This window comes from Arachis ipaensis, chromosome B6 (assembly GCF_059453495.1).
Source record: "Arachis ipaensis isolate K30076 ecotype BB chromosome B6, ASM5945349v1, whole genome shotgun sequence".
Classification (NCBI taxonomy): domain Eukaryota; kingdom Viridiplantae; phylum Streptophyta; class Magnoliopsida; order Fabales; family Fabaceae; genus Arachis; species Arachis ipaensis.
The window spans coordinates 17822061-17835372 of record NC_142441.1 but is presented as its reverse complement, the minus strand read 5'-3'; the positions used below and the strand labels follow the sequence as shown (position 1 = coordinate 17835372).

The 13312-nt window shown below is 36.4% G+C and overlaps 2 protein-coding genes across 2 annotated transcripts; both read right to left on the bottom strand.

The window, feature by feature from the left end:
- Nucleotides 1–108: 108 nt before the first annotated feature.
- Nucleotides 109–2037, bottom strand: LOC107646425 (uncharacterized). Its single transcript, XM_016350608.1, has 2 exons — nucleotides 964–2037; nucleotides 109–618 (listed from the first exon to the last, which is right to left on the bottom strand). Exons 1-2 carry the CDS (start codon nucleotides 2035–2037, stop codon nucleotides 109–111), a joined length of 1584 nt encoding a protein of 527 aa, XP_016206094.1.
- Nucleotides 2038–4277: 2240 nt separating this feature from the next.
- On the bottom strand, nucleotides 4278–4871 carry LOC148554755 (uncharacterized). Its single transcript, XM_088490475.1, has one exon. The coding sequence runs from the start codon at nucleotides 4869–4871 to the stop codon at nucleotides 4278–4280; it is 594 nt and encodes a 197-aa protein (XP_088346601.1).
- Between the last annotated feature and the right edge of the window lie 8441 nt (nucleotides 4872–13312).

The following is a 13312-nucleotide window of genomic DNA, read 5'->3' as shown; positions in this document are numbered from 1 at the left end:
GTGGCGTCCGGCCTCGTTAAAACCTTCTCCGAGTAAAACCCATGTGTTTTGGGAGAAAACCTTCGGAGGGGAAAAAGAGTACCATCATTCGCGAATTTACAGACTACATCATGACTGATATTCCCTTAGGGAGGAGACATTCCATGTTCCTGGAAGTTGATCTCCTTTAAGGGTTTCTAGTTTGTAAGCCCCCTTTCCGAGATTTTGAAGAACTCGGAAAGGTCCTTCCCAGTTTGCTGCTAATTTGCCATATGCCGGAGGTTTCCGAGCTTCTTCTGTGCATCTGAGTATGAGGTCTCCATTGTTGAAAGACCTGTGAACTACTTTTTTGTTGTGTCTTCGCTCTAGGTATTGTTTTCTGGCTCGCTGCTTTATGGCGGAAATGTCTCTTTCTTCTTCTACAAGATCCAACTCGGCTGTCCGAGCTTGTAGATTATTCGATTGATCATAGAGCTCGGTCCTGCTGACTTCTACTGGGATAAGTGCTTCTGCGCCATATACCAGCTTGAAAGGAGTCTCTCCTGTGGCAGATTGAATGCTGGTATTGTAACTCCATAGAATTTCTGGAATGAGATCGGCCCACTCTCCTTTAGCTTCGCCGAGCTTTTTCTTTAATCCCTATAAGATAATTCTATTAGCTGATTCAACTTGTCCGTTGGTTTGCGGGTGCTCTACTGAGCTGAAGTGATGTTTGATGTTAAAATTTGTTAGAAAGGAAGCGAGCTTATGATCTGTAAATTGTCTCCCGTTATCCGAGACTATCTCTCTTGGGATACCGTATCTGCATATGATATTTTTCCATAAAAAAGATCGGACTTTTTTTGCTGTTATATGCGCTAGTGGTTGTGCTTCTATCCACTTAAAGAAGTAGTCTATCGACACTAAGAGGAACTTTACCTGGCCTGGCGCTTTCGGGAAAGGTCCGAGGATATCCAATCCCCACCTATCGAAAGGCCAGCTTACCTCTATGGTATGGAGCTCCTCGGCCGGGGTCTCTGAGAGGGTGGCGTGCTTTTGACAATTATCACATGCCTTGACTTTGGAGATGCAGTCCCGTTTTATCGTCGGCCAATAATATCCTGTTCGCAGAATCTTTGCTGCTAATGCTCGGCCGCCGATATGGTTGCCGCAGACTCCTTCATGTGTTTCGGCCATGACATCCTCGGCCTCCTCCCTGCTGATGCATTTTAGGAGTGGTTGGGAGTGTCCTCGTCTGTACAGAGTGTTTCCGAGCACTGTATAGAAGCTTGCTCTTCTTCGGAAGAGTGGCAAGTTCGGCTCATCATTTGGCATGGTGCATGTGTTGATGTAGTCGAGAAAAGGTGTTCGCCAATCTGGGACCTGTGTAATACTCAGAATTGTATCCTGCTCAAAACTCGGTTTGTCAAGTGTTAGCTGGGATAGTGCCGATGTGTTTTCGGCTTGCCGAGTTGTGGCTAACTTAGATAACACATCGGCCCTGGTGTTTTGTTCTCGGTTTACATGAATAATGTCAAATTTGTTAAATTTTGAAATAAGATCTTTTGTTATGAGCCAATATTTCTCTAACAAAGGATCTTTTACCTGGAATTCGCCCTTTATTTGATGTACCACTAATGAAGAGTCGCAGTAAACTGTTTTTCGGGGTATTTGTAGTTGTAGGGCGAGCTTCAGTCCAGCGAGTAATGCCTCATATTCTGCCTGATTGTTGCTTGCATTGAAGCGGAAACGCAGTGACTGCTCGGCCACCACTTTGTTTCCTTCCATCAGTAGTATCCCTGCTCCACTGCCTTCTTTGTTTGACGCTCCATCCACATGCATGCTCCAACTGACCTCTGTATTTTGTGTGTCATTAGTCATCTCTGATATAAAGTCGGCTAGCACTTGTGACTTCAGTGTTTTCCTTGATTCGTACTGAATATCGAACTCGGAGAGCTCGATCGACCATTTTATTAATCTGCCGGTGAGCTCGGGTCTAGTTAATATCTGTCTTAGCGGTTGGTCTGTTCGTACTATGATTGTGTGGCTCTGGAAGTAGTGCCGCAGTCTTGTTGCCATGGTGATTAGTGCTAGTGCCAATTGTTCTATCTTCGGGTACCTTGTTTCTGTTGGTTGTAGCACCCTACTGATGAAGTATACTGGGTTTTGCTTTCTTCCTGTTTCTGTTACTAATACCGAGCTTATAGCATGGTTAGATACTGATAGGTATAAACACAATGGTTTACCTGTCTCTGGTCTTTGGATGATTGGTGGTGATGTTAGGTGCTGTTTGAGTTCGGTAAAAGAGTTCTCACATTCGTTTGTCTATGTGAACTTCTTGCCTTTAGAGAATGTCTGGAAAAAATGATAAGATCGGTTTGCCACTGCAGGTAGGAAACGTGATAAGGCAGCTATTCGCCCTGCTAGTTGCTGGACTTCTTTTACTGTCTTTGGGCTTGTCATGTTCAGCACGGCTTTGCATTTTTCTGAGTTGGCTTTGATGCCTTGCGATGTTAACATGAACCCAAGGAACTTCCCTCCTTGTACTCCAAAAGCACATTTGTCCGGATTGAGTCTCATGTTATATACTCGGAGTTGTTTGAAGATCTCTGCTAAGTCGTCACAGTGTGACCCTTGCATAGGTGTTTTTGCTACCATATCGTCTACATAGACCTCCATATTGCGGCGTATCTGCTATTGGAATACTTTGTCCATTAGCCTTTGATATGTCGCACCTGCATTCTTTAAGCCAAAGGGCATTACCTTATAACAAAAGTTTCCATGTTCTGTTATAAAAGCGGTTTTGCTTTGGTCTTCTGGGTGCATTAGAATCTGGTTATAACCAGAGTATGCATCCATAAAACTCAAAGCTTTAAAACCAGAGGCGTTATCAACTAATTTGTCAATGCAAGGCAATGGATATGCATCTTTAGGGCAAGCTTTGTTTAAGTTTGTAAAGTCGACGCACATGCACCATTTATCTGAGTTCTTCCTTACCATTACCACGTTGGACAACCATGTGGTGAAGCGAATTTCTCTGATGAAACCTGCGTTGAGGAGCTTCTGGGTTTCTTCGAGTGCTGCTCATTTTTTCTCCTCTCCGAGGTTCCTTTTCTTCTGTGCAACGGGTCGGACTGTTTTATCAATTGCTAACTTGTGGTAGATGACTTCTGGGTTTATTCCGGGCATGTCATCTGGTGTCCACGCGAAAAGGTCGGCGTTCTTACGCAGTATGTGTATGAGTCTTGCTCGGTCTTCCCCTTCTAATGCTTCTTCGATGTATGTGTATTGTTTGTCATCTGCTGTTAGTGTTATTTGTTGAAGGTTGTCCATTGGCCGAGGTCTTTCACCGAGATCTTCCCTTGGGTCTAGGTCAGCTAGTGTCGCTGTCTCGGCAGAAGTGTGGATTGCTTGAACCTGAGGTCGAGCTTCTTGTTTTGTTTGGACTAGTTTTAGACTAGCGTTGTAGCACTGCCGAGCTTCTTGATGATCGGCGTACACCGTAGCTATCTTATTTTTCTGTACTGGAAACTTGACACACAGGTGTAATGTGGACACCACTCTCTGAATATATTCAGGGTGGGTCTCCCAATTATAATATTGTAAGGGCTGTAACAGTTTACTATTAGGTATTGAATATCAATTGATTTTGACATAGAGATTTCTCCCATTGTGGTCTTTAGCCATATGTGTCCCATGATGGGGACTCTCTCTCTGGAGAACCCAATTAGCTCTCCCGAGGAGGGCTGTATCAGTTTTTCTGATAATTTTATGTTTATAAAGATAGAATAAAATAAAACATCAGCGCTACTACTTGGGTCCAGCAACGTTTTTCTTACCAACAGTTCTCCGACCTGGATGGAGATTACCACGGGTTCGTCGAGGTTAGGGCTTGCCGATCTGAAGTCTGCTTGGTTGAAGGATATTGTGACATCTGGATCTTTGTCCTTCTTTGGCTGTATGGTTCCTTCGATTGCTAGCATCGTCCTGTAGCTTCGCTTCCTGGCCGAGCTTGTTTCACCTCCACCTGCGAATCCCCCTGATATGTGGCTAATGACTCCTCTTGGTGGATCAGGAGTCGTCCTCTCTTTTTTGTTGTCATCGGCCACTGCTTGCTTGTTCTCAACCCTGTCCGAGTTTCCTCTTCTGCCCTTCCGGCTCTCGATATATTTGTCCAAGAGCCCTTGGCGTGCCAGCCTTTCCAGGAGGTCCTTCGCGACGATGCAGTTGTCCGTGGTGTGACCGAACTTTCGGTGCACAATGCTTTGTCCTATCCACGAACCTTTGATCCTGGTAGTTCCCTGCTCGAGTTGGTGGCTTTATGATTTTGGCGTTGAGGATTTCTCTGATGATGTTTTCTCTTCTTGTATTAAATCGGGTGTATATGTTGTATTTCGACGTGGGCTTGGAAAGTTTCTTAGTGTCTCTGCTGCCTGGCGATCTGAAAGTTCTTTCTTTGTCTCTCTGATGTGGTTGTTTGTCCGATTTTGGGCTTCTCGGAGTTCTTCGATCTTTATTTGGCCTGCCGCCCTTTCTCGGAATTCCTCTAGCGTCTTTGGCTTTGTTATGGCAATGGTCTCCCGGAATTTGCCGGGCCTGAGGCCGGCCTTGAGAGCGTGCAGGTGAACGGTCGGGTCCAGGTCCTGGATCTCTATAGTGGCGTCAGCGAATCTGGTCATGTAGTCCTTCAGGCTCTCGTGCTGACCCTGTTTGATGGTGCCGAGATAGTCCGATCCATGTACGTAGATTCTTGATGCAGCAAAATAATCAATGAATGATCTGGCGAGATCCTCAAAGGAGGAAATTAAACCTGCAGAAAGTTTAGAAAACCAGAGTAACGTAGCACCATCGAGGTAGGTGGGATATGCTCGGCAAAGAACGGGCTCATTGTTAGGGCCGTTGAAGAACATCATTGATGCCTTTGGAGCTTTCTCCGTTGTTCTATGTAGACAGCTCGGCTATTCTTCGTACTTCTGCTTGAAGCTCGGCGATTCGAGCCAGGAGGTCGTCTTGTGAGAGTTGTGGGCTTTCCTTGTCAGTCATGTTCGAGGATCGGGAATCCTGCAAAATAGAGTAGAAGATTAAATGAAGGAAAAAGTGGGGTTTGATGTACTCCGGTCCCATGGTGGGCGCCAAGTGGTTCATCCGAACACGAGGGAGGCCGAGCTTAAGCGCTTCCGAGTAAGTCGCCACCAAAGAGGAAGAGCTTTACGTCGGCCGAGGTCAAACACCGCGGCGGAATACCTGCACAAGATACTCCGACGCTCAAGTCAGTAATGATTCTCAGTGAATGAGTTTAAAGTAAATAGTAGAAGATTGAGAGTGATAGAACCTGAGAGCTAACCGAGGATACTAGCTCGGTTTTATAGGAGTTGTTTTTACCCGTTGGTGGATAAGTCCTAGTTTGTAGGTTGGTTATGATATATTCTATTTTGGTGATTAGGTTTGCTGAGCACGTCTCTTGTTTTCGGCTGGGTGAGGCCGTTGCTGCCTGCTTCTGTGCCGAGCTTTTCGGGCGGCTGACGTGGAACTGAGTTTATTTGCCCACGTGCCGAGCACTCCGGGCGACCGAGGATAAGGGTGACGTATGAGTTACAATTATTTTTTAATGTTTAAATTTAGATTTTATATTTATGATTTTGGATGTGTTTCAAAAATATTTTTAGATGTCTTACAATTGTTTTTTAATGTTTAAATTTAAATTAGAATTATGATTTTGGATTTTGGATTTTGGATGTGTTTTAAAAATATTTTTTTTTGTATAACTTAATAATTTTAGATGTGTTACAATTGAAAAAAAAAACTATAATTGAAAATATTTTAGTTTGTGTATATAATTATATTCGACCATTCATCACTAAAAAGTCATAAAATAGATCCTGCATTTTATCAAAGGTAATATGTAAGGGATTAATTTTTTTCTAAATGCACTGATTTTGAATTTTTTTTTTCTGCAGATACAAATTGGAATATTAAAGAAGAAAACCGTGTTATATAGAGAGAGAAGAAATGTAAAAGAAGAAAATAATAACTAACTATGAAGTGGGTAGAAAGTTAGAGAAATTTTAGTTTTTAAAATTTAAATTAACCTTAATTATAAATGTGTATCCTAAAAAATAGGAATATGTTTTAATTAAAAATTAATTAAATAATATTAAAGCTGATCAAAAGCTGAATTTTGTTGTACAAGTAGCATTTTCTTTAATTTTTTTTAATAATTTTAATATAAAAAATCCTTTTTGATAATTAAATGTTTCTAATAGTTTTCCTAATATTAAAACGTTTTCTCTACAATTATTAACAATAAGAAATAGTTTTAAAGCCGCTGAAAAATGCTAATGATGAAATCAATGCTGAAATCCATACCCGACTATGATGCACAGACACGGATACAACACGACACGGAACACGCCGACATACGAATTTTAAAATTTTATAAACATATATTAATATAAAGTATTTTTAAAAAAAATCGTAACGATATTTTAATATTTTATTGATATTAAAACAAATTAATTTTTTAATTATTTTTATTATCTTATTTTAATTATATAAAATATTTAAAATATTTTTTTATTTTAATAAATAATAATATAGGAAAAAGATCCTCTAAAGTGACAATGTTAGTAAAGTGGTAAAGTGATGCTTTAATCAATCACCTTTAAATTTGTAACATTTATTATCTATAAGCCCCATTATCTTAATTTAATGGTAATTAATGGTGTATTTTTTTCTCTAAAGTGACAATACAACTTTAGAGGATCAGAATCCAATAATATATACTATTTCTAACTTTATTTAAGAATATATCTTAAGAATAAGGCTGGACATGTTGACACGTGATGGTATTTAGGTGTGTCCAAGCATGTCCGAAGAAGAATTTTTTATTTTTTACTAACACACGGTTACACACGGCAGACATGCATGTCGATGAGTGTTGTGTCTAAAATGTGTCCGACACGTGGACACGGCAACCCAACAAAGTATCCGTGCTTTATAGATACCCGAAGAACTCAAAGTAGTCTTTGATATTGGTGTCGTGCACCAAAATCGTTCTTGAGATTGACAAAAGTACCCCATGTTACTCCTTGACCTATTCTCCATTAACAGCGTGCTGACGTGGCTTGATAATGTGGATCATTAGTGATACATGTTATTTCATGATTTGACCACATATAATGATATGATGATAGGTAAAAAGCAAGTGAATTATCGCACTAATAAGATTAAATGCATATTAGATATGGGCAATGAGAAAAAAAGAATCTTGCTAAATAATAATGAAGTATATTATCATGGACCTTGATAGCTCTGCTAGGATTTTACCGCAAGAATATGACCTTGTTCAATAGAGCACCAAAAAAGTCAAAGATAGGACTGATCTTGATCTAAACCAACAAGCAGATTCATTAGAGGAGACAATGGAGGACTAGCCAAATCCTAAAGTGTCAATGAAAGTTTCTTATAAGGAGTCGCTGCTATCTACTCTAGGAATTTTGTTGGAGGGAGAGGCGAGTCACCTAGATGATATAGTGGAGGATGCCCCAAACCTAGAGGACAAATGGTACAGTGAAGGTAGAAGGACCCTATGAATGAAGAAAAACCTTTTGATTTGTGTCCATTGATTCCCATGTCGAAGGAAGATTTTGATGAATGGTATAAGCCATGGAAAGCGGTTCTCATTATTAAAGTGCTTGGAAAAAGAGTTTACTTCAGCTTTATGGAACAACGCCTTAACAGAGATTGGGTTAAGAAAGGTAAGATTAATGTTATTGACATGAATCATGATTATTTTCTTGTTTATTTTTCAGACGAAGAAGACTATGCTCACGCACTTATGGGAGGCCCATGGATGATAACCAGACATTATCTTATTGTCCAACGTTGGAGACCCTTCTTTCTCTCTTCGAAAGGCCAAATGAAGAAGATTGCGGTGTGAATTCGTATCCCTAGCCTGCCTATCGATATCTATGATCATCACTTTTTGTGGCGATTGGCTCTACCATTGGTACCATGTTAAAGATTGATCGAGCTACTTCAATCCACTCTAGGGAAAGGTTTGCTCACATATGTGTTGAAATTGATCTATCTAAAAAACTCGACCCCAGAATCTCGGTTCTAGGATGTACCCTCAATGTGGAGTATGAAGGTTTGCACTTTATCTGTTTTTCGTGTGGAAAATATGGCCACAAGGCGGATCAATGCAGTAAAGGACTAGTGGATAGTCATGAACAACAGGTGACGATGGTCAGAGATGCCTTTGACAGAAATGTAGCGGTTTAGGAAGGAGGCAAAATTCTCGGTGCAAGTAAGGAAGCAAATTGTGATGAAGATCAGCATAGCCAAAGACTAAATCAGAACCCTCCTGACTTTGGGCCATGGATGATGGTCAAAAGGTCTCTTAGAAGGAAACAAGAGAGAGCCCCAGGTGGAAATAGGAAACAGAATCAACTAATTCAGACTAATGAGAACAAACCCAATGGGAAAGGTATCACTGAAAAATAGAATTAATAAACCCTAAATCTAAACTAATACATGAACTAAATCTGAAAAACAGTTAAATCCCTAATACAAACATCTTAATTGCAAATTTTATAATACATAACAAATTAAAATTAGATAAATTAGGATTTAGAATTTAACTACCTAAAACTAATTAGTGAGTTACTTGGAGACAATGGCAACGTAGAGGACTTTTCTAGCATGGTGGTAGAATGGGCGGTGAAGTCACGACGGCAATGGTCAATCGGCAGAGCTGTATGAGGTTTTTTTAATAAATAAATTGGAAAAAAATAATAAGAAGAAGGAGGAGGACAACATACCTGGAGGGAGGAAGGAGGCAACTCCGACGATATAGGGAACAGTAGCGACAGCGGTGGCAGTAGTAGCGACGGCAGTAGTGGCGGAAGCAACAAAAACAGCGGCGATAGAGCAACCGACATGACACAAAGAGTCCATGTAGTCTTTGAACGTTGTTGGTGGTGGCCAAAGCTAGTGGAGGAGCTGTCAGAGGTGGTTTGGAGAGAGAGAGAGAGAGAGAGAGAGAGAGAGAGAGAGAGAGAGAGAGAGAGAGAGAGAGAGAGAGAGAGAGAGAGAGAAGTTCAAAATGAGGGGGGAAAGGGTCCGTGATTCGAATTTAAGACAAGATAACCGTCGAATTTATCGGCGGATAAATCCAATAGTAACGCTTTTCGAATGACCAAAACGCAGCGTTGCACTAATTCGGATTACTGGGAGATCTATCCGTCGGTAAATCCAACGATAATGATCGCAACAATTTTTCTTTTTTCCCTCCAATTATTATTAGTGAATCCACCATATGTACAAACTATAGATACAACTTACGTTACACTTGATGGATGTATTTATTGAGTAACATACTCGGATGAGGATGTTGAAAGAACAAACCCTTATATTGTATGCTTCTCAATATTATCTAACACTTTTCAACAGATTTTTGTTCTTGAACAAGCTCTGGCTCATTGCTACATGCTCATGATTCTCAATCAAAAGCTTTGCCTTGCTGCATCTGATCATGACGAGGAAGTGTTCCACATTTCTGTTTGGCATGTTTATGTTACCGAGGAAGACCCAACATGGACTAGGTTGTTCATGTATAATGACATTGGTTCTCTCTTTACTCTTACTATGTTTGTTGATAAAGATATAATATAAATCAAGGAAAGACATTTTGAAACCAAGGGTGCAGATGAATCACACTTTTCACACTTTTATATCTGCCGATATATTCCCATGAACGACACAAGGAGAATTTTTCATTGGGTAGAACATGAAGATCAAGTAAGACTTAGGTCAATGCATATGTACTATGAGATAATATACCTAGTGTGAAGCCGATCTCATAGATTGCATTCAGTTTCAGCAAGGTTATAAGAAGCCAGATGTTAGAATACCTCTAAGTTACCTCTATTGTTTGTAATGACCTTAGTTTTAGGCCTAAGTATCGTGCATGTCTCATATTAGTCTTTAGTTTATGTCGTTAGTGATTAATCACATGGTCTAAGCATCCTTATTAGTAGTACATGGTATATATTAAAGCTAATTATACAATGGCATGTTAATGCATCTTTTCTATGGCACATCTACTACAATGTCATGTAATTCAATGGTTTGATTGCTATGAACTAATATGAATTAATGTTGTTACAATCGCCTTAAATGCATTACTCAGTATTGTCACTTAAAGTCACTCACTTTATGCTTGAATCATAACATGAAGATGGATTTAAAAAATGGATGCTTTAGTCAATGTCATGAAGGAGGCGGGGGCGGAGATGGTATAATGGTGAAAAGAGAGAGTAGAAGAATTGGGGTTGTGGTTGGGGGGGTTCCGAAGAGAGGGGTAGGAGGAAGGATAGGAAGAAGGAGATGGAGGGAAGAAACTGAAAGTTACGGGGTTGGGGGGGTTGTTTTGGTTTTCATTTTAATATTATTTATATTAATTATTAAGGGTAATTTGGTTAAGATAATAAAATTGAAGTAATAAAGGACGATTTTATAATATTTTGTAACGTTGATGATGATTTTAATAACAAAAAAAGGTCGATGATGAATTTAATTTTCGCCCCAGACCTTAAGGACGAAAAAAATACTTAACCCTAAATTTTATTATTATTATTATTATTATTATTATTATTATTATTATTATTATTATTATTATTATTATTGTAAATTTCTACTTAGTTGTTTCTATGAATTTATTTTTAGATGGATTCTTTAACTATAAATTAATCTTATACAAATGTAATAGTGTAAAAGATTTATTAAATGATTACAAGTTTACAACTTAAAGAAAAGTTCTCAAAAGTTTATTGTGACAAATACATTTGTTCCACAAAGTGATGTCCAATCAGAAATATCTTTAAAACAAATCAAACATGTATTAATATTAAATTATAATATTAATCTCTATGTTACAAATAAATACTCTTATTTAATATTTATATATTTTTTGACACTTACTAACAAAATTATACCTTTTAAGAAAAAAAAAACCAGACTCATCAACGCTAATATCATCCGATAAAAATCTACTACCAATAAACAAAAACCAAAACACATTCAACAACCAATAATAGAATAAATGGATCAACAAATCACAATAACAAGGGAAAATAAGAATACAATCAACGATACAAAAAATTAAATGACAAGCACATATTACTCCAAACATTTAAGCGGAGAAAAACAAAATAAGTATCACCAACAAGTAGCAACTCAACCAAAAAAAAAAATACCAAAAGTAAAAAAATAAATAAATAAATAAATAACTATATTGAGCAATTTTTTAAAATTTACTACTTAACACATTACAACTTTTAATGATTTCAAATATATTCATACATGATTAAATAAATAATTTAATACAATATTATTTATTGTAATTACTCAATTAAATTTTTCATATAAATATATATTATTTTATTTATAAAAATTTATAAAACCTAATAAAAAACATTATGTAAAAATTATAATTCAAATTCTCCGCGAATTCTTAGGCGAGTCAAAATTTAGTAATATATTAATTACGTGTATAGTATGAAACAATAATAATTAATATAGTAATATGATCGGAATAACTATGTTCACCAAAAAAAAATCTTGCAAAATAACTTCTCATCAAACTCTATTGAATGATTTTGAAGGAAGATGTAAGAAAGGGGGAAAGAAAATGTGGAAAGAAAAATTAGAGAAAGCAAGAAAATGGTAAAATTGGAAACAATTAGATCTCAATTTATAACTCTTTCAATTTGATTCACCGTTTTGTTGCTCTCCATGCTCACCGTATTATGAAAAAATTCTCATGCCCTAAGTTGTTCAAGCTATCATGTTTGGTTTAATGAATCAGAAGGGATTAAGAGAGGGAGAAAAATAAGTTATTCTCATTGTTGAAGAGAATGAAAAATCTCCTTAAAAATATCTATTAGAATTATTACACTTTATATACTATGTACTCCTTATGTACTCTTACTGAAAAAAATATAACAAATAAATTTACATCTATTGTTAATAAAAAAAATAATTTAGATAACACTAATTACACTTGAAAAAAATTAAATCAATACATATTAATTAATTAGTATAGCACATGTAAATAATATATATATATATATATATATATATATATATATATATAAAAAGATTAAGATATATATTAACCAAGACCAATAGCCTCTTAGGCTTGCATGATTTCACAAACATCGTGGTGGTAAAGTTAATTGAGATAAAGAAAACTAAAATGATGTTATATGCACATCACTTTTTTCTATATATACAATGAGAACACTATTTTATGTTAATTATGAAAAAAACCTATCACTCTCTGTACTAATAAAAGAAAAATGTCATCAATATGTGGAGATATATAATAGACAAATGTTATCTTTAACTAAATTCCTTTTCCAATTTTTTTATTAGTCAATATAGCAATAAATTTAAGTTCTTTGTTATCTAGATTAATTTTTTATCAATAATAGATGTAGGTTTATTTATTATAATTTTTTTAGTAGAAGTACATAAGAAGTACATAATGTATAAAATGTAATAATTTTAAGAGAATTTTTCATTCTCTTCAATAATAAGAATAACTTATTTTGCAAGAACTGAAGATAGATTATATATAGTAGTTATCAACCACCAGTTCATGATGATCTATTACATTCTTTGTTAGGAATGAAATAGCAGGCTATTGAATTATTATATGTGTATACATGTTACTATTTTTAGTAATTAATCCTGTATTTGTGTATCATTGTGTTTTGTAATATAATATAAATATTTTAAACAAATTAAAACAGTGAGATATCTAAGTATCAATAATTTAATGTTCTAAATTTGTTTGTCGAAATTTATATGAATATAGCAAAAAAATTCAATTACATTTTTTTCTTGTTCTAATCTATTATAGCAAAGCATCTTTTATTGGAGAACATACTGCCACCAATTACAATACAAGTGATAGGTTGGTCACTAATAAAGTCGTACAGAAGGAACATACTGGCCAGAGTGGCAGAGCTTGAAAGAAATTTTTGGAGAAGCTAAAAATTTTTAACAAAAACATGATATTTCCTTCTAAATCCCATTTTTCAAGAGCAAATAGTCAACAAAAATATATTCCAAGAACAAATAGTTACCTTTTATAATAACAATTTTGTGCCTAGATAAAGAAAGAAAATAAAAGAATCATTTCATGTAGTAAATTTTGTTTGAATTTAACTAAAATAAGTAGACAGTTTAACAAATAGCACAACTTGAAAATAGGTTATCCTCATTTGAAAAATAAAATTCATTAAAAATAAACAAATGGTTTAAAAAGATATTAAAATAGAACACC

What these genes read in the sequence shown, in the direction of transcription:
- LOC107646425 (XM_016350608.1), bottom strand. Translation starts at nt 2,037, where the DNA reads ATGGCAACAAGACTGCGGCACTACTTCCAGAGCCACACAATCATAGTA. An exon ending in AGGAGCTCCATACCATAGAG is followed by an intron (nt 619 to 963) that starts GTAAGCTGGCCT and finishes ATTATCTTATAG; the next exon opens with GGATTAAAGAAAAAGCTCGG.
- LOC148554755 (XM_088490475.1), bottom strand. Translation starts at nt 4,871, where the DNA reads ATGATGTTCTTCAACGGCCCTAACAATGAGCCCGTTCTTTGCCGAGCA.